The 26,549-nt window shown below is 33.6% G+C and overlaps 1 protein-coding gene across 1 annotated transcript in view; it reads right to left on the bottom strand.

Moving 5' to 3' along the window:
- The window catches only part of LOC140447407 (elongator complex protein 4-like), a 62,020-nt gene that overhangs the window by 18,694 nt on the left and 16,777 nt on the right, over nucleotides 1-26,549 (bottom strand). Inside the window, exons 3-5 of the mRNA XM_072540042.1 lie at nucleotides 11,113-11,228; nucleotides 7,933-8,170; nucleotides 6,232-6,515 (exon numbers count right to left, since the gene is read on the bottom strand). Of these exons, the coding sequence (XP_072396143.1) occupies nucleotides 6,232-6,515; nucleotides 7,933-8,170; nucleotides 11,113-11,228 (638 nt within the window). The remainder of the gene's footprint in view (nucleotides 1-6,231; nucleotides 6,516-7,932; nucleotides 8,171-11,112; nucleotides 11,229-26,549) is intronic.

Raw genomic sequence — 26,549 nt, forward strand, 5'->3', positions numbered from 1 at the left:
AGTCGAATGTTGCGCAATGAAATTTGAAAAAAGAGTTTCATCCGAAATTGTGAAAATTAAAATATTCGAAGAGATTAAAAGGAGAGCAGATTTACGAAGAGGCAAAAATTAGATTGTAAGCTTCAAAAGTGGTAAACTTTCCACTGAAGATGGTTACCTCTCACGTAAATATGAACGAAGTTCATGACATGATTTTATCAGATTAGAATGTTGACTAGAAGCTTGCAAGGATATAAGCATCGCATTCGATTTATTCTCGGTTTGAGAAAGATGGAAACTTTGAAATAAAGGCTGTATCATTGGTTCTAGAAGTTGAAGTAACTGTTGTTATTGTTGTGGTTTTGTGTTAAAATCGATTTTTAGATACAAAAACAGTGAAACAATATATACATTTGGTACCTACGTAAAGCAGAAGCTTAGTTTGGATTCCGAGCAGCATACTCCAGCAAACTACAAGTACTCAGACTAACAGAGTATATAACAGCTGGATTCAATGACAAGCAGCATATAGGAACAGTCTGGACGTAAGCAAAGCCTTCGAAAGAGTCTCGCATGAAGTATTGTATATTGTATATTTGTAAGTGCATTAAAATTTTGTTTTCTTAATTTTCCTAATTAGCTTCCATAATGAGCACAACATTAACTCAATAAATTGTTTTAAATTATATTTTTAAAGAAAATAACATAGTAAAAAACTCACATAAGAAATTATGATTATACTCATTATAGAGAAGTGTGCCGTGGCTGAACGAGTTTTTAAGTCGGTGTGTTACAAGCTAAAAAAGGTTGGGAACCGCTCCTGTATCCTGGCTGGGCATCGTGTGATTTCTTTGCGTTCCCGACAGTAAAAAAAAACGGGTGTGGCAGTCTTGTGGGCAGTGGGACTGCCGGTGGAAGTTACACTTCTATATACGCATTCGCCGTTACAAATTTATTTGGGAGTCAATCTGCACAATCATTACATATGTAATTCTATAGGTAAGACATAGCAGAAAGAGAAACAGAATTAATAACAACTTACTAACAATGAAGGATTGAATTAATATTTTGATGAAGATGTATATTTTTATTTTCATATATGTATGAAAGGAGTTGAATGCAAAATTTTTTTACACATACTATGCAGTAAAATTCATTGTTTATTTTGTTATTAATATAATACAAATTAAACTGCAATATTCAATAATATACAGGGTGAGTCATGAGGAACTTTACATACTTCTACCATATGTAGAGTCCCTCAGGGAGCATATCATGTGGCCACTAAAAAATGTCAACTCCTCTTCTTTATCAATTAACAGGGTGATTTGTGTAATTGACCATTTATTTCATTTTACTGTAGTGTTTATACGGCTCATTTGATTTTTTTAATTTTTGCATGATACAGTACACTACTATCAAGCATTCGACTGGTATTAGCTAAACTAAAAAATTCCAGGACTGGCTTTGGAAAAATTAATTTAGGGATTCGTTTTAAATATTACACACTGTATAAATTTTTTTTAAAATGCAATAAGTGATTTTCAAACTACATAAATAGCCAATGAAAATGACATATGCGACAATGTTGTCGCACTTTTATTAAATTTTTAGTGAACGATCAAATCTTACCAAAAATAGAACAACCATAATGAAGTATCAAATTATAAGGTATTAATTTAAACAAATGTTATAAATTTCAAACATTTTAATTAAAATGAGTTCCTACAACATAATCTAATACGTAGAAAATTAACATCTTTACTGACACTTTGTATTATCTCTACGATAGAATCAATTGTTTTTCAATTTTAAATTTTTACTCATAGATCGTATTGGGGCATTATTTTCGATAAATAATAAATTAAATTGATTAAAAAGTCAAACCTCTTGTATGTGTTAGTTTTTGTTGATTGTAAATGATTAAAATTTTATGTCAAATAATAATACATTGCATCAACTGTACTAAATAAAAATAAATCTAAAAAAGTTTAAAATGAAGGTTGGCGTTGACCGTTTGATGTTTCTTGATATTTTATACCCATTGTCATTATTGTCATTATCAATTGTTATTTATGTGTACAAGAATACATATTTCTTCTGTCATATCTACGTTAAGTACATTGTGTTAGTTTTGGTAGAGCTTTTGTTACTTTCGTTCAAAATGCCACATCAGTTTTCGACCACAGAATATGCAGACATAATATTTGTTTATGGATTCTGTAATGGGAATAGTAGGGCTGCTAGTAGAGAATATCGCAGGAGATTTCCTAATCGTCGAACTCCCAGTCATCCAACATTTGGGTCAGTTTTTAATTATTTGCGAGAAAATGGCACTTTTCCTAGTGGAACAACAGAGCGACATGTAGATGAAGTGCAGGAAGATGACATTATGGACGCCGTTACTATGAACCCTACAATAAGCACTAGACAAGTAAGTCGAGAACTCAATGTTACTCAATCAAAAGTAAGTAGAGTCTTACAAAAAAATAATCTATATCCATATCACATTCAAATGGTTCAGCGACTACATGCTGGAGATGAGATCGATAGGTTGGAATTTTGTAGATGGATTAACAATAATCGACCAACGCTATACAGGACACTATTTACAGATGAAGCCCAATTTACCAGAGACGGGATAAATAATTCACGAAATTCACATGTGTGGACAGAAGAAAATCCCCATGCTATTCGAGAACGTCGTTCTCAGTTAAGGTTTTCGGTTAACGTGTGGATTGGTGTCATAAATAACCAATTAGTAGGTCCTCACTTTTTTGATGGTCCTTTAAGAGGGCAGGTCTATTTGAACTTTCTACAAAGTATTTTGCCGAATTTGCTTGCCAAAGCGAACGTTGCTATCCGAGGGATGTATTTTCAGAATGATGGGGCACCCCCACACTTTTTACTGGCGGTGAGACAACATCTCAATAATGTTTATGGCAACAGGTGGATAGGACGTGCAGGTCCTATTTCGTGGCCTTCAAGATCCCCTGATATCAATCCCGTTGATTACCATATTTGGGGACAATTGAAACAACTAGTTTACGCAGTGAATATTATTAACCGACAACAATTAATTGATAGAATTATACATTGTTGTAATACTATTAGAAACGATCCCCAGAGTATCTGTAATTCAATACGTCAATTAACAATTCGGCAACAAAAATGTGTACAGGCTGCAGGGTTCCATTTCGAAAATCTATTTTGAATTATTTTTATTTTGTTACCATTATTGTATCTTTTCCAGTTCTAATTTATGGGTTTATCATAACTATGTACATATTTTTAGTTTTTTTTTAAATTGTTCTTCGTTATTGTTAGTAGTTACTGTTTTTTGTTGTGCAGTGACTCAGTTTATCATTTCAATTAAATGTTTGAAATTTATAACATTTGTTTAAATTAATTACCTTATAATTTGATACTTCATTATGGTTGTTCTATTTTTGGTAAGATTTTATCGTTCACTAAAAATTTAATAAAAGTGCGACAACATTGTCGCATATGTCGTTTTCATTGGCTATTTATGTAGTTTGAAAATCACTTATGGCATTTTAAAAAAAATATATACAGGGTGTAATATTTAATACGAATCCCTAAATTAATTTTTCCAAAGCCAGTCCTGGAATTTTTTAGTTTAGCTAATACCAGTCGAATGCTTGATAGTAGTGTACTGTACCATGCAAAAATTAAAAAAATCAAATGAGCCGTATAAACACTACAGTAAAATGAAATAAATGGTCAATTACACAAATCACCCTGTTAATTAATAAAGAAGAGGAGTTGACATTTTTTAGTGGCCACATGATATGCTCCCTGAGGGACTCTACATATGATAGAAGTATGTAAAGTTCCTCATGACTCACCCTGTATATATATATAATCAAAAATAACAATAATATACATAAAAAAATACACTACAATAATACAGTGCAACATAATTCCATATATAATAATACAATACAAATTAAAATGCAATATCCATAAGTATTTAAAAATGACAATAATGTAATAATATTAATAAAAAAAGTCCTACCCGACTGGGAATCGAACCTAGGTCTCCCGCGTGACAGGCGGGGATACTGACTACTACACTACCGAGGACATGACACAAATGTATTTCAAAATTGACAGTTCTGGATTATACAGTAATTTATTGAGATTAGTATTTTGAAATACAAAAGACTAATATAATTATGAACATTTAATAAATAATACAAAACATATCACATAAATAATAATATTAATAAATATTTTATTATATGTATAATATTATTTGTATATATATCTTTATATAATATATATAATATTAAATTATATATACAAAAGGAACATTTTTATATTCGAGAGAGGAAGAGAGAGAAAATATATCTTCTGTCTCTCTCTCTCTTACTTATTATCTTACATATATAATGATTTCACAGATTCACTCCCATACAAATTTCCAACGTGGAGCGCGCTTATAGAAGTATAACTTCAACAAGCGGTAAACTATTTAAGAGGCCAGATGAGGCGGTCGAAGCATACAAAAATCTCATTTCTGAGATACCTAATTCGGACTGGCATCAACGCTTCGACGATTGGTATATTCGAATGGAAAGTATACTGTAAGTATATGAAACTTTTCATTTTAACGTCCCAGAAACAAAGCAGCAATCGACGGAATGACGAGACAAAGGTTCTCCAAGGTCTAAGAAATTTCACGTTCAAAAAGCTGCTGTAAAATTGTACTGCTTCAGAAAATTTGGCAAGTTGTCTTCCAATGAAAAGGTGATAGAAGCTCTGAAGGTCTCGTTTGCAGGTCTACATAAAAAATGGTTTTTGAAAGGTCTAAAGGCGTTGTATATAATGTCATTCAGTTAAAGTTGTTAAAACTGTAACAATACTTTGACTTACAGAGATAAACCGCAGAATTTGCACGGCTAATAGATGCTATTTTGGGCTTAATCTCAGTCCTAACATATGGTTCAGAAACCTGGACTTTAACAAAAAGCAATGAAAACATGTTAGGATGTTTCGAAAGAAAAATACTAAGGCGAATCTATGGAGCGAATCTATGAAAATGGTGTCTGGAGAAGACGATACAACTTCGAACTCTATAGAATATACCAGGAACCAGATATCGTAAAACACATTAAGATAGGACGTCTGAGGTGGGTAGGCCATGTAATGCGGATGGAGCAAACCGATCCAGCTAGAAAAAAAAAACGCTCCTTGATAGACCTATTGGTCAAAGAAGAAGAGGAAGACCCAGAACAAGATTCCTAGATAATATCGATGAAGACATGAGAAATATGGAAATACGTGCTTGGCGAAGGAAGGCGATGGATAGGGACGACTGGAAAAAAATTCTTGGTGATAAAAAAATGATGATGATACTTTGACTTTCAAGCTGCGTTTGCTTCTACAGTAGGCTGAGAATCGTTCAACGTATTCGCGTATGAATAGAGTACCACACTCACTTCTAACGGAAAATTTCAAATCGCCACCTTATCTGTTTATTTAAAATGTCCATCGTAAAAAAACAAATTCTGTCAATAAGTCACAAAACAAACACGAGCAATTTTGTTGTTTTGTTTGATCCTGATTAATATCGGTAGGTCTTTAAACTTTAGAAAAAATAAGTAAATATTCAAATAACATAACGAATTTTACAAGTAAATAAATTTGGTTGGATGTTGTTTTCTAACGTGTCCATTTTACAAGGTCCAATTTTATACAATAGTACAGTGACCGGAAGAGAAATAGGAGGATGCTAAGTCGAAGTCAATATTTACAGACCATAGTGACAGGAAACATGAATCAATAAGTTTTACATAGACATACAGTCCTTAATTTCTAATATTAATTTGCTTATCTATCGATCTATGTCAACTTTATTCGACCGATATTTAATTTTCGTTTTCAAAAATTATGACAATATAACTTCTGGATTCAAAAATATAAAAAAAAATAATTTATTTATATTATTTTCTAATAATTATTAAAATAAACATTAATTAAAATACCATCATTAAATAACATATGTTTCTATTGACAGTACGCATACTTTCTAAAAAATGCACATTTAATGTATATTTTTGGATAAATTAGAATATATCAATGGCATATTTTTCACTTTTTTTGCATATTTGCCCATGTCTAATTATAAACAAACAGAATGAATATTGCCAAATATATAAGGGCGGACTGTTATCAGCGATCCACTCTGAATATAAAATCCACCACCCGCATTTTATATGGACTTACCTCGTGATATAGATGTGTAGGAATCGTAACGACAGCTACGGCATACGCCGATCTCACTAGCGCCCGCAGGCAAAATATGAACTTGTCCAGATCCCTCGTACTGTCTATCGAATGCAGCGACTTCCTGTGCGGTAACCACATGGGGGATCCCAGCGAATGCACGCCGATCCTGAGAACGGTCCTCTTCTCCGGGGAGTCCTTCAAGAAGAACTTTCCGTCTTTGATTTTGTTTCTTATTGACTTTAAGAGAGCGTTGTACGCCGGATTCGAGTAGGTTCTTGAACCTAGGTATGAAAATACAATTAAGGATGCAAATTATAAAGAATGGAGTCGTTTTATAAGAAGTAAGGAGATGGTATTCATCTTTGAATATAGATTACCTCGTATTTCCTCCCTCTTTTTTAAAAGACGACATTATTTGTTGATTATCTACTTATTTGAATCAACAGCAGAGGTATGGTATTAGTAGAAATCCTACTAATACCATACAATTGTCTTACCCAAATTAAAAAAAGGCATGATAAAAAACCATGCCTTCGCATTTTCTTTTCCATAGAAATGCGAAGGCATGGGGAGTACCGGTACGGAACGAATACCTATATACGTTAAGTTTTGCAGATGATCAAGTAGTGATTGCACAACACCAAGACGACCTCAGCTACATGATGAAGAAACTACAAGAAGAATATACCAAGGCTGGCCTAGATATTAACCTCGCGAAAACAGAGTCCCTATCTACAAGTGAAGAAGACATAGAAGATCTACAGATTGATGACAACGTAGCAATCAAAGGAAAGGATAAATTCAAATACCTGGGGTTTATAATCACGAAAAAGGCAACAACAGAGGAAGAAATTACACAAAGATTAGGACAAACAAGAACAGCAATCCGACAACTTAACTCAGTATGGTGGGATAGACACCTAAATATGAAGACAAAAACGCAGATATATAAAACATTAGTGCGAAGTATTATGACATATGGGGCTGAAAATTTGATCATAAACAAGAAAAACAGCAGTAAGATAGTAGCAACAGAGATGGAATGCCTGCGAAGATGCTGCAGAGTAACAGGAATGGATAGGAGAAGTAATGACGAAATAAAGCAAAGAACATCAATAGAAACAGACATACTAACATATAGAACAAAAAAGACAAAAGTGGTATGGACATGTAAGAAGAACTAGCGACAGCAGATGGATAAAGAGAACCGAATGGAGCCTCATAGGAAGGAGGAAAAGAGGACGACCCCGAAAATCCTGGAGGAACGAAGTAGACGACGCCATGAGTAAGAGAGGACTAAACGATGGAGAATGGAACAACAGAGAGAGATGGAAACGGTTGAGCGAGGGAAGGCAGTAGACTCCCTATATATAAATATATATATATATATATATATATATATATATATATATATATATATATATAACCATAAAAATAATGTTTTTAATAAATATTCATAAAAATGCCCCACTAATTAATATGGAAACTTATAAAAACAAGCAGAGCATAATTTGTTTATGGTAATCGACTTCAACTGCAAATTCCATAGGTGGGCCAACTGATATGGGAAGGGGCTCGTATCTTAGCTTTATGGATTTGATTAAAACGCTCGACTGTGTTAACAGAAATACTGTCACAGAGAGTGACAGAAATGAAAATCAAAAAATATTTAGTACGCGTATAAAATTAATATCTTACCATTTTCAATTCTTTGGCCAGTCCAATAACATATATCTGAATTTTCTATATCGCTAAATGACATATTTTTTGATAAGTCGTAAATATGTCCGATATGTTTGACGTGGTGTCTTGCACTGTCTCTGATAGGTAAATTTTGATATCTGAATGCTATCTTCATTTTATCACTAATACCAGGGGATTGTAGTACCCTCTCTGGCTCTAGATCACTATCAATCACAGCAGGTAATTCTTTGATCTGTAAAAGAAAATAAACGTTTTAATATTTTTGATAGAATAAATTGATTTTTTGAAGCAATGCTTTTAATGTTAGCGTTGGAGCCATAGTGTCTGAAAAAAATAGAAAGTAAGTAGAGTCCCACTGCGCAGATAGTCAGGCTAATTATACAGTGTTAGTCAAAAGTCCCCTTCCCCCTCGTATCTTTTGAACGGTTATTGTTATAATAGTGAAATTTGGAGGGAAATAATAAATAGACGTAGGCTTCTCAACTAGTCATAAAAGGTGACGTAATAGTGATAGATGACATTACAGACCCACTGTGACCGATAATTTTAAATAAGATCTTACGGCAAGTGACATCTTGTTTGAAAGGTATTCAACATACCAACTAATTTTGCTTGAATTTAAGCTGATTTTGATGAATAAATTAAATAAATACTAAAATTATAATTTCGCGTTTAATTAATAAAGATTCTAATGTTCGCCTCTGGTTATTTGTCAAAAAAGCTGACATTTTTTAATTGTCCAGTTGTTTTTACTATGATAAGTTTTTGCAAAAGTACACATATCTTGAATATTTAGTTTAATTATTGTTTAACGAGACGTTTAAATGTTTACATTGGCAGAATGGTACGTACTGTAGCCGATAACGTAGCAGCTGTCTTAATAATTGGTGACTGAAGAAACAGTTTTCATGCAGCGGAACGTCTTTTTAATCTTTGCAATCCTTTAATAAAACAGGCTGGTCTCGCTCCGGGTCCCATAAATTGTCTTCTATACCATGTGAGGCCCTTTGTCGAAGCTCTGCTCCTGTTCTACAAACCTAAACTCTTGGTTGCACTCTTTTCACCTTTAAAAATATGTTTTTGTTTCATTACCGTTGTAAAAGTTAATGATAATCCGGCAAAGATGAAATCTACGCGGAGGAAACTTCGAATCGGTTGGTCGAAATCCCTCTGTAAGGCACCATGGAAATGGATAAGTGGCCATAGTATTCCCGGCCCTTTCTTCCCTCTTGGTAATATGGCGCCCAACATACAAATCGAGCCTGCGACCCATGCTCCCATAGAGCTACCTCAAAGGCTCCACACCAGCAGCTAACTTTATCGTCGAGCTGTTCTGTAGTTCCTGATACTGTCCAGTGCCGGATGTTTCGACGAATGAGAGGTCCCCGAAGTCACCAGTTCCAGAAACTACTGAGGCATGTGGTACGAACGCCACGTCACAATGGCCTAGAGGAGCAAGAGGATACCTGCAGAAGAAGAAAATGACCACGGGCAGCTGGTGTGTTGTGTTGTCTCGTGTGTATAAGCATTAACAAACCATTTATTCCTTGTGTATAAACAAATACAATTATTTTATGACTTTCCTGAACTGAAACGCTTAGCGACTGTTTTTATAAACCTTTTCTTGAGCAAATGTGATAATTGTATTCTTGTTTTTAAATATGTTTACTAATAAATTTCTTTCCAGCCACAGAGTCTCCAAAGGAGGGGGGATGTCATCACGTGCCCTTAGTCGTGGGCTAATGCGCATCGTCCCGCCTCGAAACATTACTATTGGCCAATTGACATGAAAATACCCATAACAAAACACAAGAAAATGTATAAATATGGCACATTTTCATGTCACAGGCTAGTCTCGCTCCGGGTTCCATAAATTGTGTTCTATACCCTGGGAGCCCCTTTGTCAGGGCTCTCCTCAAGTTCTACGAACCTATACTCTCGGCAGGACCATTATCACCTTTAAATAATCCACCAACGATCGAATCTACGCAAAGGAAACTTCGAATTAGTTGGTCGAAATACCTCTGTAAGGCACCGTGGGAATGGATAAGTGGCCGTGGTATTCCAGACCCTTCCATCTCTCTTGGTGATAGGGCACCAACTTTCAGATGACGACCCCGACCGAAGACTAGAATTCTGTGAAAATATTTCCAAAAAATTAACCAAGACCCAGATTACATAAAACGATTTGTTTTAGTAACGAAAGTACTTTTTCCCTCGATGGATATTGTTAACACAAACAATTAGTGGAGTGACACAAATCCTGACGTCTTTCGTGAAAAACGTACTCAATTTCCAGAAAAAGATGGATGAGACGACTAGGTTCGATAGAATGACCAGCTAGGTCACCGGATCTTACACCATTAGATTTTTTTCTGTGGGGATACTTGAAATCTAAGGTTTACACTACAGCCCCCGACAGTATTGACATTTTGAAACAATGAATTGTTGAAAAATGTACACATTTGAACGAGTATGACAAGACTTTAGCAATAGGATGCATTACTGTCAGGAAGTAGATGGAGCACATTCTGAACACTTAAGTAATATAAGAACTGGTTCTTAAATCTTTATTAATTAAATGCGAAATTACAATTTTAGTATTTATTTCATTTATTCGTCAAAATCAGGTTAAACCCAAACACAATTAGTATGGTAGAAGAAGTATTTTCAATAACTTTCAAACGAGATATCATTTGCAGCACCAGAAAGTCCCATTTAAAATTATCGGTCACAGTGGCTCTGTAATATCATTTATGACTATTACGTCATTTGGTTTGACTACTTTCCATTTGGTGCTAATCAGATGCCTTTGCGTGTATTTTTGTGCTTACTTCTAAGAGCCTTTTATGTTCTCCCCCGCTGTAAAAATAGATATCAACGTCTGCCTCAATTATTGTGAGATTCCTTTTTTGCTTTGTTTCTTGTAAATTCAGTATGTGAACCCCATATTCACTTAAATCCTTGAACAGCTTTTTTAACATTCAGTCATATATTTAGTTACACAACAAAAATTAATAAGCGATCTGGCAACACTGCTTTTTGTTAATTGTGACGTCACGCCAAGCTGATAGTAAATAAAGCGTACTGGCGCATTTTTTTGCTTCTCTTATAGAAAGACCAACATGTAAACATAAATTATTACTATGAACAAAAAGAATATCGAATACTTACAATATTGGAAGGATTTACATCTTGACTAGCAACTAAAGTAGAATGATTAGAGACAATACCCTCGGCAAGAAAGTATTTTAATACTATCTTAGAGTAAGATCCGTGGAAATCTTCCTCTGAAACAAAAAAAAAAGGTTTAATAAATGGTTCATTTGTGTGCAAGTTGCTTTAAAAAATTTGTGTCGTTGAAAAATTGTATCATTTTGGTCACACGATGATAAATCTGGTAAACAAATGTGACTATAAAAATAGACTATCGCGTATGAAATATTCACCCAATAGGTATTCATTAGCAACAATCGTATTCATATATTTCTAAGTAATATATGAAACACGAGCAGTATTCTAGGACACTGATAAAAACTGTTGAGAGTAATATTGATCGTCTTGTTCCTATTCATCGCCGTATTTCATTTTATTTAGAACATTCAAGTGTTCAAATTTTGTACTCATAATTTTCTTAGGTTTTCCTCTACTTGAGAATGGTTGTGAATTTGTGTTATGTGTACTCCAAATCCGCTACAGGTGTTTTAAAAATAGATTTTTTCACAGAAAGAAACAGCAGGGAGTCAAATCACAGAATCGATGGGGGAATATAATAAAATATCTAGAGCAGGCAGAAAGGAAAATGACCTATTAGCAGCCATTCGTGAAATATGAGATGATCTTATACAGAACTGCAAAACGACTTATAAGCCTGGATCATACCAAACAACCGACGAGCAGCTACCGACTGGATTTTAGAGGAAGTTGACCTTTCCGAATGTATATCCCAAACAAGCCAGCCAAACATGGACTGAAAATAGTAATGCTGTGTGAAGTACGTATCAAATATATGTTCGATGCAGAATTGTATTTAGGAAAGGGTACTAAACGTTAAAAGGGAACTACGTGTGTACGTAACCGTAACATCCTAACAACACCATGGAGAATTGGTTTTCGTCAATACCGTTAGCAAAAGGCTCTTAAAACATCCTTACAATTTAATTATGATTAGTACTCTATGGAAAAATAAAAGAGAAATACCTTCTATCTAGAGAAAGATGATAAATCTCAAAAATCGTGAAATTGGCAATTCCCTATTTGCTTCGAAGGTGAAAAAACAATGATATCCTATAAGACAAAAGTAAATAAGTGTGTGCTTCTTCTGTCGACAATCCACAATGGTCCAGTATAATGCGATCCAACAAGAAAGTCACACATCATAAAATTTTATAATGCAACCAAGTATGGAGTAGACACATTTGACCAAATGTGCGGAAACATGAACACCTCTAGAAAAACAAAAAGATGGCCTATTTACCTATTATGTGGCATGTTAAATATATCATGCATAAACTCTTGGATAATTATTTATAATCATAACCAACAACGACAGCAGAAAACCACCATCATCAGAACAAAAATTTATGGCCATTTTGTCTGAACAACTGTGTAAATTGGCCAACTTATAATCGCTCGGTAAAGTTGCTTATTGAAAATATTTTAAATCTGGAGCCGCAGCAGGAACGAATATGCCCTACTGTGTAAAAACGTGTTATGTGCCAATTTTGTCCTCCTAAAAAACGTCGAATGACAACCCATCATTACGAGCACTACATTCGTCAACCGTAGAAACTAAATAGACTATATAGCCCAGTCTGGTTATACAAAAATCATCGATTTCACGGCAAAATGTTTCGCAGATATCTGAAGCTTTTAAGACATAGTTGGGGGTTACTAGATGACAAATAGATAAAAAGATACTCCTATGTTTACCTTCCGTTTTTTTAAAACAATAATTTATGGTCAGAATTTGGTTTTTTATCTATAAGTTTTTTCCCTTATAATTTAAATAAACAATATTTAAACCATGTTTTTATATCAAGAATATCTTTATTTTCCCGTTTTTTCAATTAAAATTGATAAATAACTTACGGAGATATTTGCAAAAAAGCAGTTTTTTTGTACTAATTTATAAATTTAATTAATTTATTTATTAACAAAATAAAATGTTATTAATACATTTCAACATTGAGGAACTACGGTCCTTTAAATTTGTGCGAAGTTTCCCCCCGATAGGTCAAATAGTTTAAAAGTTATTCAATTTGATTATCCCTGGGACTAATTATTTAAACCATTGAACTTGCCCTATGAATGATGCTAGACACATTTAACAAATTTCATAGGATTTTTTAAGACTAATACTATCTCAGAAGTTAAATGAATATTGAGTTTAAATTGAAATTATTTACAAAATAAACGTTTGAAAAAGGGGTATGTTTTTTACTTATAAACAATTGTAATAACTTCTATATTTTTCAAGCTACAGACTTGTACGTACAACCATTCCATAGTTGGTAAAAAAACTCACACTCACTCACAAATAAACCTTTTACGAATAATAGGAACGAAGTTAGCGACAATTTTTTTGTTAATTATATCTCCATTGTTTATAAACAGTAAAATTGACAAATTTTGAATGAAAATCTAAACTTTTATATTGAATTTTATAGCTATAAAATTCATCCAATTTTTCGAAACTTAAAACCTTTCGAAACGAAGTTACTTTCTAAAGATCGACATAGGAAAGTGGAGGGGAAACTGTTTTAGCTCCTCGCTGCAAAATTTAATATTATGGTTACGGATTTATCATTCAAAAGCTTCAACAGTTCTGTAGGAATTTCATCAGGTCCATTTGCTTTTCCATTTTTAGCGTTTCTTATTGCGTATTTACTTCTTCTTTCAATATGTCTGGCCCAGTTGCATTGATTATCTGAGTTAAGTTGTTTCTATCGTCTTCAAATAATTCATTCAGGTATTCTGTCCATCTTTTTATTTTATTCTCTAGATCTACAATACGATTTCCATCTTTGTCTTTAAGTTTACCTATTTGGCATTTCTTTATGCTTCCTGTTATCTCTTTTAACTTTTTGTGCATATTGAACGCATCGTACTTTTTCTCATAGGTTTCCATTTCTTCACATTGTTCTTTAATCCACTCCTCTTTGGCTTCTTTTATTCTCTTTTTTATGTGTTTATTTATTTCTTTGTATTTGTCTGGGTAATTCTTCATCTTTCTTCTTTGTTCCATAAAGTCTAGTATATCTTGTGTCATCCATCCCTTATTATTTGTTGTTGTTTTTGTAAGATGTTTCTTTCCTGCTGTTTGTATAGCTGTATTTATGTACTTTAATTTTTGGTTAACGTTGTTTGTATCATTAATTTGTTGCTGCACTGAACGGAGGTTTTCACTTATTTCTTCTCCTGTTTCTTGTCGTATATTTTTGTTTCTAAGTTTATTTAAATCTAGTGCCTTTCTGTGTGGTCTTCTAATCTTTTTTGGTCTCGCCTCTATCACAGTAACTACCGGGTTATGATCTGAGCCTATATCAGCTCCTGGGTACGTCTTAGTAAATTTAACAGCATTATGATACCTCCTTGCTATCATAATGTAGTCTATTTAATTTCTCACTATTTTTTCTTTGGTATGTTGTGGAGATGTCCATGTATATAACCGTCGAGGAGGTAATTTGAAAAAGGTATTTGTTATTACAAAGTCTTCACTTTGACAAAATTGTTATTTAATTGTTAATGTATGGAAATACTGACTTAATAAGTGAAGACAAACAACCTGCAACAAAAAGGTTCAGACCTGACAGTGAAGTCGAATAAATAAACCAAATTTTAACTTTTAAACCAATGTATGTAAAGAAAATAAAAAGTAAAGTTCAATAAACATTGCAAAATTTAATAAGGCAAGTGATGAAAAAATCGACTTATTTTATCAAAGCAGTAAGGCAGATTAGATTAATATTGTGTATCATATTTGTAAGAAAAATAGAATAAAAATCAATATTGTTAATTATAAAAATACAAACAATTATAATTAATATAAGGAATATAATAATATCATGTGTAAAAAATTACCTGAAATTTAATTTATAAAATATATAAGTATTATTACATCATTGATATAAAATGAAAAAACATATGTTGATTTTCCGGGATTTTCCGAGGTTTATGGGGGGTGAAAATTATGTCATCATTATTAATACTGCGACAGACTATTCGAGCAAATTAAAAAAAAAATAAGTATTTAGGGTGAATTTCAAATGGACTCAATTTTTCCGAGTTTTCCCATATTTTCCGGCCAGTGAAAACTATGTGGTTATTCATATTTCGACGAGCTATCCCAGAATTAAAAAAAAGAGTCTTGCAGCTGCAAAGGAAGCCAAGATAATGTAAATTTTTCCTACGTGTTGCAATTTGAAGTTCCGATGCCGAAAAAAAAACGGAGCTGAAACAGATATCCTCTCCACTTTCCTATGTCGATCTTTCGAAAGTACCGTCGTTTCGAAAAATTAGATAAATTTTATATATTAGATAAGTTTCAATATAAAGTTTAGATTTTCATTCAAAATTTGTGCAAATTTTACTTCTTAATGTTTATAAACAATGGAGATATGATTTTTTTTAAAAACAGTCACTAACTTCGTTTCTATTGGTCATAGAAGGTTTTTTATTTTTTAATGTGAGCTTTTTTACCGGTTATCCAATGGTTGTACGTACAAGTCTTTAGCTTGAAAAATATAGAAGTTATTACAATTGTTTATAAGCAAAAAACATACGCCTTTTTCAAACGTTTATTTTGTAAATAATTTCGATGAAAACTCAATATGCATTTAACTTCTCAGATAGTCTAAGTCTTAAAGAATCCTATGAAATTTGCTGAATGTGCCTAGCATCATGCATAGAGCAAGCTCAATAGTTTAAATAATTAGCCTCAGGGATAAACAAATTAAATAACTTATAAAGTATTTGACTGATCGGGGGGAAATTTCGCACAAATCTAAAAGATGGTAATTCCTTGATGTTTAAATGTATTAATACCATTTTATTTTGTTAATAAATAAATTAATAAAATTTATAAATTAGTGCAAAAAACTGCTTTTTTGCAAATATCTCTGTAAATTATTTATCAATTTTAATTAAAAAAAAACGGGAGAATAAAGATATTCTTGACATAAAAAAATGACATAAATATTGTTTATTTAAAATATAGGGGAAAAAATTTATAGAAAAAAATCAAATTGTGACCATAAATTATTGCTTAAAAAAAACGCAAGGTAAAACTAGGAGTATCTTTTCATCTATTCATCATCTAGTATCCCCTACCTGTCTTAAAAGCTTCAGATATCTGCGAAACATTTTTCCACCTTTTTTTTTAACCAGACTGGTCTAATAATAGAAAAGGCACATCAAAAAGAAGTAATTCACAGATATAGTTGTTCTACACTTTAAGTCATATATTAATTTGTTGTTTTTCGGAATATATTTATCATGATTATTAAAGAAAATCAAATTATGAAAATTGGGAAATTACTAATGGCACAACAATTTCTTCTATAGTTCCATAATATTTATGAATTAATCAATTCGTTTCGATAACACCTATTTATAGCATCTGCTAATGGCAATAAAATTAAGTGTCACCTCCTACCGCTCACAGGGTAAACATTTTTTCGCCTTTCTCTGTTTTTATATGTCGCCGCGATGTTTTCCAATCATTAAGGTGTTGACGAAAAGAAAATTATCGTAGACTAAAAACAGATTTTCCACGAAATAATCCATAATCTTGAGTGATGTTCTAAATTATTTATGATATAGAATATAATTTACGCGTTAGCGATCGTTTTGTTTTTCTCTTAGCGGTAGCAACAGGTTCTTTGCATTTTAAAATAAGCCAGATGGTGAATTGTTTAATTTCCGATAATTCCACTTATTGGGATTCGAAATTTGGAAAAATGTGGCGTGATCTGAATCCCTCTTTTATACTATAATATATAAATATATTTCCGATTTTTAAATATAATAGATATTATAGAAATTTACTTTAATTGCAACATATTTGCAAACATTCCGTTAAGAATCGTAACAGTAAGGGGTAAAATTATAGAATAAATTAATTTTTTCGAGAACTGACGACTTTGGAGACAAATCCTGAAACAGCTCGATTTCTGTCTTTAAATTATGATTCTTTGTTGTTGCGTTAAGTCTGAAAATTAGATTAGTGAGATGAGACACACTTTACAAAACCTGTTGTACGCAATATAAAACTCGTACCGGTCTTTTTGTAGTTGAAAGCAATGTAAAATAACATAAAATATCTCCCTAAAGAAAAGGTTCTTTATTGATATAAAAAGAACAGGTTTTTTTCTATACGAGTTTAAGAATTGAGCAAACGAAAAAACGGTAAACGATAAATTGATATAGAGATACCTATATAATTTTATTTTAACTTTTTAAAGTGGTGTACCTATATTAAGGAAATTAATATGCTCAAGAATATTCTTTGGTAGAAATAATTTTTAGTACCTAAGTTGCAGGTAAACTGCAGAAAAAAATTAATTTCTTCCACACCTTTCACTTTATTGCACACAGAGTTAGCACATTTCTAAAGCAACAAATGAATACCCATGAAAAGTTTCTGGGTTGAACCGCGAACATCTTTGAATTTGAGTACACAGAGTTTTCAACCTCCTCCCTGAAGTCTTTTTATCAGGGCTTCCAAGATCCTATTTTGATAAGCCCCTAGATTACTTTACCTGTACACTGCACACAGTAAGAACCCCTTCCCATATCAGTTGGCCCATCTATGGAATTTGCAGTTTAAGTCGATTACCACAAACAAATTATACTCTGCATGTTTTTGTAAGTTCCCATATTAATTAATATGCCATTTTTATTAATATTTATTAAAAGATAACGACGGTATTAGATTTTTGTTTCGATACAGGGTAGCGACAGATACCGCTCTGAGGAGACCTAAAGAGGTCGAAATACGTATAAGCGGCTTGTCGCTGCTCTGTATCGAAACAAAAAACTAATACCGTCATTATGTTTCATTACTTTACTCCGTTTGGAGTACCAGACACTGAATTCACTACGAATTTTGACCATGATGAACGGCATGTGGAATGCAATTTTAGATTCCCTTGCCGAGTAATTTATCAAGCTGTTGGCTTTGCAAGTTTTAGAAGGCACAGTGGTACAAAATTTGAATTCGGTTTCGCCAGGTAGAAATCGTTTGATTTCTCTTTGTATTTATTAAAAGCTTTACTCTTATGGTTTTTTATTTATTTATTTTCAACAATAAAAAAATCACTAAAACCTGGCTATGCATTCACTTACGTCAACATACGATGATTTTTTCATAATTACGTTAAATCCAGAGGTAGATATGGAAAAATGACATCAAAACAATAATATTGTCAGTTAATGTCAAATGTATTTTGTAGTATTGTAAAGCTATTTGCCGTTTGTGGATTGTACAATGGGTCTAGGTAAAGTTATCGATGAGAACATTTGTTCAATCATTATTAGATTTTTATTATTAGAACCGAAGCAGATCGAAGGGCATTAAGACGCATTATAGTGAAAAATCGACGAGCAAATTATATGAAGTCAAGCGTTTTATGGAGTGACGTTATTGGAAGACACGTTTCTAGATCAACATGTCACCGAGGGGGCCACAAATTTGGATTTGGTACTTATAAAGTACCATAACACTAATAATACACAATTTGGTTTTCGCAAAGGCCTAGGAACACGTGAAGCTTTTTTTTTCACTTAATATACTAATACAAAGATGCCTGGACGTCAATCAAGATATATACGCATGTTTTATTGACTATAATAAAGCATTCGATAAAGTACGACATAAACATTTCATGAATGTCCTGAAACCAAAGAAGATTGACTACAACGACCTCAGGATCATATCAAATTTATACTATAAACAGCGAGCAAAAGTACGTGTTAACGAACAGCTGTCAGAAGAAATTGAAATTAGATGTGGAGTAAGACAGGGATGCGTATTGTCGCCAATTCTTTTCAATGCCTACTCCGAAGAGGTCCTGAAAAAAGCTCTTGAGGGTGAAACAGCTGGAATAAAGGTAAATGGAGTCCCCATTAACAACATTAGATATGCGGACGACACTGTGATCTTAGCCGAAAACATTGAAGATCTTCAGAGACTGGTGACCAGAATAGCAGAGTATGGAAAAGAGTATGGTCTAACAATGAATGTCAAGAAGACGAAATTTATGAGAATATCGAAAACTCAAAGAAATAACGAGAATCTTCTAATAAACGAAACCAACGTCGAACAAGTGGACAAATATGCATACCTGGGAACAATGATTAACTCCACAAATGATTACAATCAGGAGATAAAAATAAGAATAGAAAAGGCTAGAGAAAATTTCAACAAAATGAGAAGAGTTCTATGTACCAGGGATTTAAAACTGGAACTAAGAGTTAGGTTGGCGAGGTGCTATGTTTTTTCGACTTTATTTTATGGAATGGAATCTTGGACCTTGAATGCGACATCAATGAAAAAATTGGAATCATTTGAGCTGTGGGTGTACAGAAGAATTCTGAAAATATCATGGACAGAACACGTCACAAACAAAGAGGTTCTGGGAAGGATGAACAAAGAAATGGAAATTTTAAATTCAATAAAAACAAGAAAATTAGAATATCTCGGACATATTACACGTGGAGAGAAATACACCTTGCTCCAACTGATTATGCAGGGAAAGATCCAAGGAAAGAGAAGAATAGGGAGGCGTAGAATGTCATGGCTGCGCAACCTGAGAGATTGGTACGGATGTACATCAAATGAACTTTTCAGAGCAGCCGTCTCAAAAGTCCGAATAGCTATGATGATTGCCGACCTCCGCCGCGGAGATGGCACTTGAAGAAGAAGACTTATAAAGTAGCCACTTTTAACATTACAGCAAAAGAAAAATAGACTAAGATGGTCAAAAGAGCATAAAGATTGGACTCAGTCGCAATGGGATTTAATACAATGGAGTGATAAGTCCAGATTTGAAGTGTGTGTTGGAGACAGTTGGAGTCGCGTCATTCTCAGGAAAAATGAAGCTTTCCATCCCGACTGTCTGAAGAGAAAAGTCAAATTTCCTACATATGTCATGATCTGGAGCAGCATGTCATTCAAAGATGTGGGAAAGTTACATTTTATCAAAGGGATTGTAAACACGGACAAATATTTTAATATTTTAGAAGAATCTCTTTTACCGATTATGGAACACCGTTTAACATTAGCGGAAGATTGTGTCTTCCAACAGGACGGCGCAGGTTGTCAGACCTCAAAAAAAAGAGTAAAATGGATTGAAGACCATGGTATACCACATCTGGAATGGGTTTCTAACAGACCCGACTTGTTCCCGATAGAAACTTTGTGGCGCGAAATGAAAAAGCTTTGAGAAAACATCCTGCCAGGTCCGTCAACGAATTGAAGGAAAAATTGCAAGAAATACGGGACTCGTTTACATTAGAATTTGGTCAGAACTTGGTAAAAACTATGCCTCGATGAATTATGGATGTCATTAAAATTAAAGGGGATGTAACTCAGTGGTAAACTTTCACATTTTTTTTGTAAATATTACATATTCTAAGCGTATTTTTAAATTTTCTTATGAATCTAACGTTGGACTAACTGATATGGGAGGGGGCGCGTAATCGTGTACACAGAAGTGCAGTGAGCAGTCTATAAGTGAAGTGATCTAATAGTATGACAGAGAATGTCATAGTAGTAGATTTCTCAGAACGGCGAAGACATTACAAGGCTTGATAGACAGAAAAATGAAGCTTAAGACAGAATAATAAACAATCAGAATGCCCACAACAAACAGTGCTGTTCAGTGACATTTTATCTTGTGTACATAGAAAAATTAACCCGGTTTAATTTATTTACGGCAACTATAGACATAATATGCACTATTTTATTCGTACTTTTAGTTGAAGAATAGATTAAATTATTTCAAATGTACTAAATTATTAATCTCTAAAAATTTAAATTACCGTTCTGTTGTAGCTCGTCACAAATTTCTCAATTCGAGTCTATTTTTCCGTTCTGGAAAGGTAGCAACTGAGAGGGGGCATTCTGATTGTTATTTAGTCTGTGCTTAAGATAAGAACTGAAAACCTGCTCTATAAATACTGGTCAAGGAACCTGATTTTAGGAATATTTCAGATTACCCCTTCAAATTAAAGAAAACAAGACACACACTCGTGTGTTCGATTATTAATCAATAAAGGGACAAATTCAAGTTTTTTGATCATTTTCTGACGAATTACGGATAATTGCTATGTTACTCTCGTTAGATCTAGGTGCTATAACCCGGAGTAAACAATTTGAACTTAAAAAATCAAAATTTATGACTACACTAGACTATAGTAGACCACAGTGTCCGAAATTATGCCATATCATCGCTTCCTTCGAAAAATCTTTTTATTACATCTAAACATGCCTAATTATATAGTAAAAATAAATTATTCAAAAAATATCTGGGTAACCTTGTGTTATTGATTGTTCAGATAGCAAGACAATTTCGATAATGACTCGTTAGGCAACCGAAGGAAACTGGTGATTAAATACCAATAAATAATATGAAAATATTTATTTTTAATCAATAGATAGTGGTTGGAGTATTTGGCAATGGCCAAAAAGTTCGTTATTGAAAGTTATGTCATAGTTTTTTTTTTTAATTATGGGATGGGAATTGAAATATATTCGGGCCAGCTATAACTCTAATGTGACATATATGTATCGACCAAGTTTTTTTACAGTAACAACGGGTTTGGAGGTTTCCTTTTGGGGTACAGGGCCCATCTTATCTTGGCGGTATATTTTATTACTAATTAATTGCTGTTGATTGGTATATTAACCAATCCCCAAAAACTGCTCCTTATGGGTAGCCCCTTTTGAGCTAGGGGATGATGGGACAGCTTTTGGGGATTGGTCAATATACCAATCAGCAGTAATTAATTAGCAATAAAATATGGCGCCAATATTCTTCTTCTTCTTGCTGTGCCTATCCGTTACGAATGTTGGCGATCATCATGGCAATCTTTATCTTATCTGCAGCAGCGCGGAAAAGCTGCACAGATGTTGTATTGCACCAGATTCTGAGGTTCTTTAACCAAGATGTTCTTCTTCTTCCTGGACTTCGTTTTCCAAATATTTTTCCTTGCAGGATGGCTTGAAGGAAGTCGCCAACCCTTTTTCTAGTCGAGATATAGCTATGGCTATGCTAGCTTTACCCTAAAGTTACTGTATTGTAAAGTAAGCGTAATCATTGTTTCTCGAAAACGGCTGCAGCAATAGATTGTTTATTGGCGTAAAACTTCCGACAATAAAATAGCAATGAATTCCTTATGGTTCGCTTTTTGGCCGATATCATGGTTTTCCGGGCTGACCCCTATACTTCTTTTTCTTGCGGAGATATAGCTATGGCATTTTGACGTGACAACGTCTTAAATTAGGTTGTGGCTCGGAGTCACTCATGAAAAAGTGTAACGCCCGCTCACGTCTGTTACGATGAGTCACCGAACGAGAGAGAGGCCCGCCGGACCAGCGAATGCCTTGCGTCTCTCTCCCACTCAAACATGATCGGTCCGCTGCGCGCGCAGCACTAGAGAATTAGGCGCGTTGAATCGGTGCGTGCTTGTGTCTCTGTCTTTCTCGAGCGTTCTTGGCGTTGGAAAACCGAGAAAGCGTCATAATACAAGTTCACACGTGTGGTTAAAGTATCGTCAGCTGTGTCTGTAGTGAAAATGTGGAGTGCTTAGATTCGTCATTTACAACAACTACAACAATAAAGGTAAATAATTGTACACTAATATTTCATTATCGTAAACTATGATTGATTGATTAATTGTTAGATTGACACAAAAGTTGAGAAACTGAGTTTATAGGTTATGTCATACTATTGACAAATGTTGATAGTGTTAAGTAAATTATTAGTTTAAATCACTCTGCAATCAATCGTAATTCAGTCGATTGAGAAGAAACAGCGCGTTTCAACTGCAAACAACTATTGTGCAATTTAATAATATTCATATCAATAAATATTCTACCGAGAAAAAGACGTTGTCACGTAAAATCTTCGCCCGTAAAACCGACTTTACAGGCAACCGATTTTTTTAAACAGTTTTTTGACGCCTAGTGAACTAAATACATTATACAAAGAATACCACCGAAAAATTTTAAGAAGAATATTACAAAATAAAGTAAACAAAAGAAAAAGGAAATATATTTCAAATGTGTAGAATGGAGTAAAATATACTAATAAAATACAAAAAGAAAATGTATAATACAGAGTATATTATTTTATACAAATATCTGGTAAATGTTTGCCTTCTTTTTCTTAAAAAATATGTTGTTCTAACATTCATATCTAGATAATATTGAAAGCAAATTCAACAAGAATATATTTATTATCTACTACAAATTTACTAAATATAGAGATATGGATATTCTTAGCATCAAAAACAGGCTTGAACTCGATCCCCGTGACGATACTCACGCTCATACTCATGTATATGCAATATTGTTTTTGAAATATTTAATTCTGTCACGGATTTTAATCCGTTTATTATAATCGACAAACAAGTAGGTTAATTTTATTTTGTAACATGATAAGAATTATCATTTTACGGAGACCTTGGATATGAATCATACTGAGGAAATCTCGCGTTAAAATACGCGTAATAATCCCATAATGCTATTTGGCTTTCTGTAGGCTGACAAGAGAATACTTAAAAGAAAATAATGAGATTTCTTAAAACGTGTCTGTTAATAAATGGGCTTGAAGTTTCTCTTAAAATATACAAATGTATTAAATAAATATACGATTTTTGTATAATTTGCTTTCTTTTTTTTTACAAAAAGGTTTGTAGACGTTTCGGCGACTTCTCATTGTTGCAACGTCATCGTAGACACGTTGAGTTCTGGAATTAAAAATAAGCAACAAACAAATATATCGGAGCAAAGATATGACTCATTTAATCTTCAGAAAAAAATCAAAGAGTAGCAGGAATCTTTACAGCGTGTCTAACGGACAAAGGACGGCAGACCCATAATAGACATGAAATAATAAGAGATCTATAAGAGTTATGAAATACTTCACATGACAGAGAGCGGCGCCAACACAAAAAAAAACGACTCGAAGAACTAAAAAGAATATCGCAGAAGATTGCTGGAAATAAAATCTTAGGAAACGATAACATCGAGGAAAGCTGGGAAAACTAAAAAATATCATAATTACCGCAGCAACAGAATCATTTGGAGAGAGGAAAGTAACGAACACTAACATATCAAAAAAGAAAACCCCATCGTTTAGAAAGGAAGTGAAGACAAAATGTGAGGAAAAGAAGAAAGTTTTGTTACAAAACGGAACACAACAGGCATACAACTACTAGAAATGAAGCAGAAATAAAACGAATACTTTAGTCACACACATAAAAATGGAACACTGTCAGATCTTCTCAAAACAGATCGAACACGACTTCAACGGAACACAAAAAAACATGAAGAATGATCAGAGGACAAAGAAAAGAGATGAACGAACTAATAAAAACGAAACACATTCAGAAGGAAACATGGGCAGACGACTTTCGATCCCTATTTGCTAAAAGTGGCGATAATGAACCACAAGACCAGAAGTGACGACAGAAATCGTTTTGAAATTATTCTCAAATTTCTGCACTTTGCTGGTAATGAGACTTCAAATAAAGAAGATATATTGTATAAAGTCCGTAAAGCTTTCGACGTGTTTATCAGAAACTATCAGAAAGTTTTTACCCCGGGAGAGAAAATGTGTTTTGATGAGTCTCTAGTCGCTTGGAGAGGAAGGTGCTCTTCCCACAGTATATATATATATATAAAAAGGTTATACATTGAACCTTCTGGTTTGTAGAGGCAAATCGAAAAACACTGAATTACTGAAGTGTCAGGAAATACAGTTAAAGATCTGTCGGGTTATGATAGAACATCATATACTGCCAGTTATACCAGTATACCTCTGGCTTATTGGCTGAGGAAGAACAACACCCATTTCGTGGTGAGGATTAGAGCAAGTAAGAAATATATCCCACAAGACGTGATGTGCGCCAAACTAAGAACAGGGGATTTCTCAGCCAAACAAACCGATGACGGAATTGTTGTTTTGAAATGGCGTGATACGAGGGATATTCGAATGTATTTTTGACTATAACAATGATAAGTCGTTGATTGCTATTAGTAATCAAGTGGCTACGTATTCCTCGTCTTACGGCGGTGTACGAAATGGTATAGAAATTCTTTGGGAGATGAGTTTGGTCAATTCTCATTTCCTGTGTAACGAGAACACTATCCGTAAGAAACTCACTATAACGGAATTTCGTGAGCAGGTTATAACTTCAATGTTTGCAAAGTGCTGTACACAAAACGTCACTATTGCTGGCCGATCTGGAACCATAAAACGAGGAGTCCGTCATCTAGTAACAAAAGATGACAAGAAAATCGGGGGATATAGTTCGAAGTGTTACAAGAAATATGGAAGGAAATGAGTATCAAATGCTGAAGAAAAAATTGTAAGAGCAACACCAAATGCTCTGTATGTGACATTATTAGTTCTAAAAAATATTATAATGCAACGCACTAAATTTTTATAACACAAGATATAAATTAGAACTAGAGGGTCAAAGAGCCCCCGTATACTATCAATTTTTAATCATACAACTATTTAGTTATTTGTTAAAAGACTGCTGTATCAAACGGAGGCTCGCATACTACCGTCTAAATGGTTGTTCGACAGAATAGTCATAAAACCTCATTGATCGTCTTTTGACTGAAAAATCGCACAAGTAGGTATCGATAAGCAACTCAATTTCCATGGTATTAGATGGTCTCGCGCATACACTCCACTAAACAGTTGTCTGACGATTGTTATTCGAAAGAGTATTCGCAAGTTAATTAGCAAAAATACATAAAAGTTCTTTAAACCTGTTCGTACTGCCACAAGACAGACCATTTTTGGGGAAACAAAATTAGACGACAAGTACGGATGGACATTTAAGCTCCCGATAACATCAGAGAACGTTTTCGGGATGGCTATTCCATCATCAGTGCTTTCTAGGTTTACATGTTAAAAGTCACTAAAACATGGGTCTTCTTCTTGTGGTTCCTATCCGTTTCGCACACTGCTGCTCTAAAAAGATTTGTGGTTGTGTTGAACCAAGTAAGTAAATTTTTCAGCCAGGAAATCCTTCGCCTTTCTGGTCCTCGTTTTCCTTCTACTTTTCCTTGTAGAATTAATTGCAGCAGCCCATATCTTTCGCTGTTCCGCATGATGTGACAGAGATATTCGATTTTGACTGTTTTTATTGTGGTTAACAACTTTTTTTCCTTTTTGTATTCTTAATAAAACGTCTTGTTTAGTAAAACGACGATGAATCCACATTTAGAAAGCTTTAATTTTCTTGCAGATGTCGTCTGTTAGAGTCCAAGACCATTTTTAGGGGTACTGCTAAATCATAGCATTTGAATAGTTAGCCATTTTAGAAATGCATATCTTGTTTTCTTTATCCTACGTTTGATTTCTATG

Source organism: Diabrotica undecimpunctata, chromosome 8, assembly GCF_040954645.1.
Source record: "Diabrotica undecimpunctata isolate CICGRU chromosome 8, icDiaUnde3, whole genome shotgun sequence".
Lineage (NCBI taxonomy): Eukaryota > Metazoa > Arthropoda > Insecta > Coleoptera > Chrysomelidae > Diabrotica > Diabrotica undecimpunctata.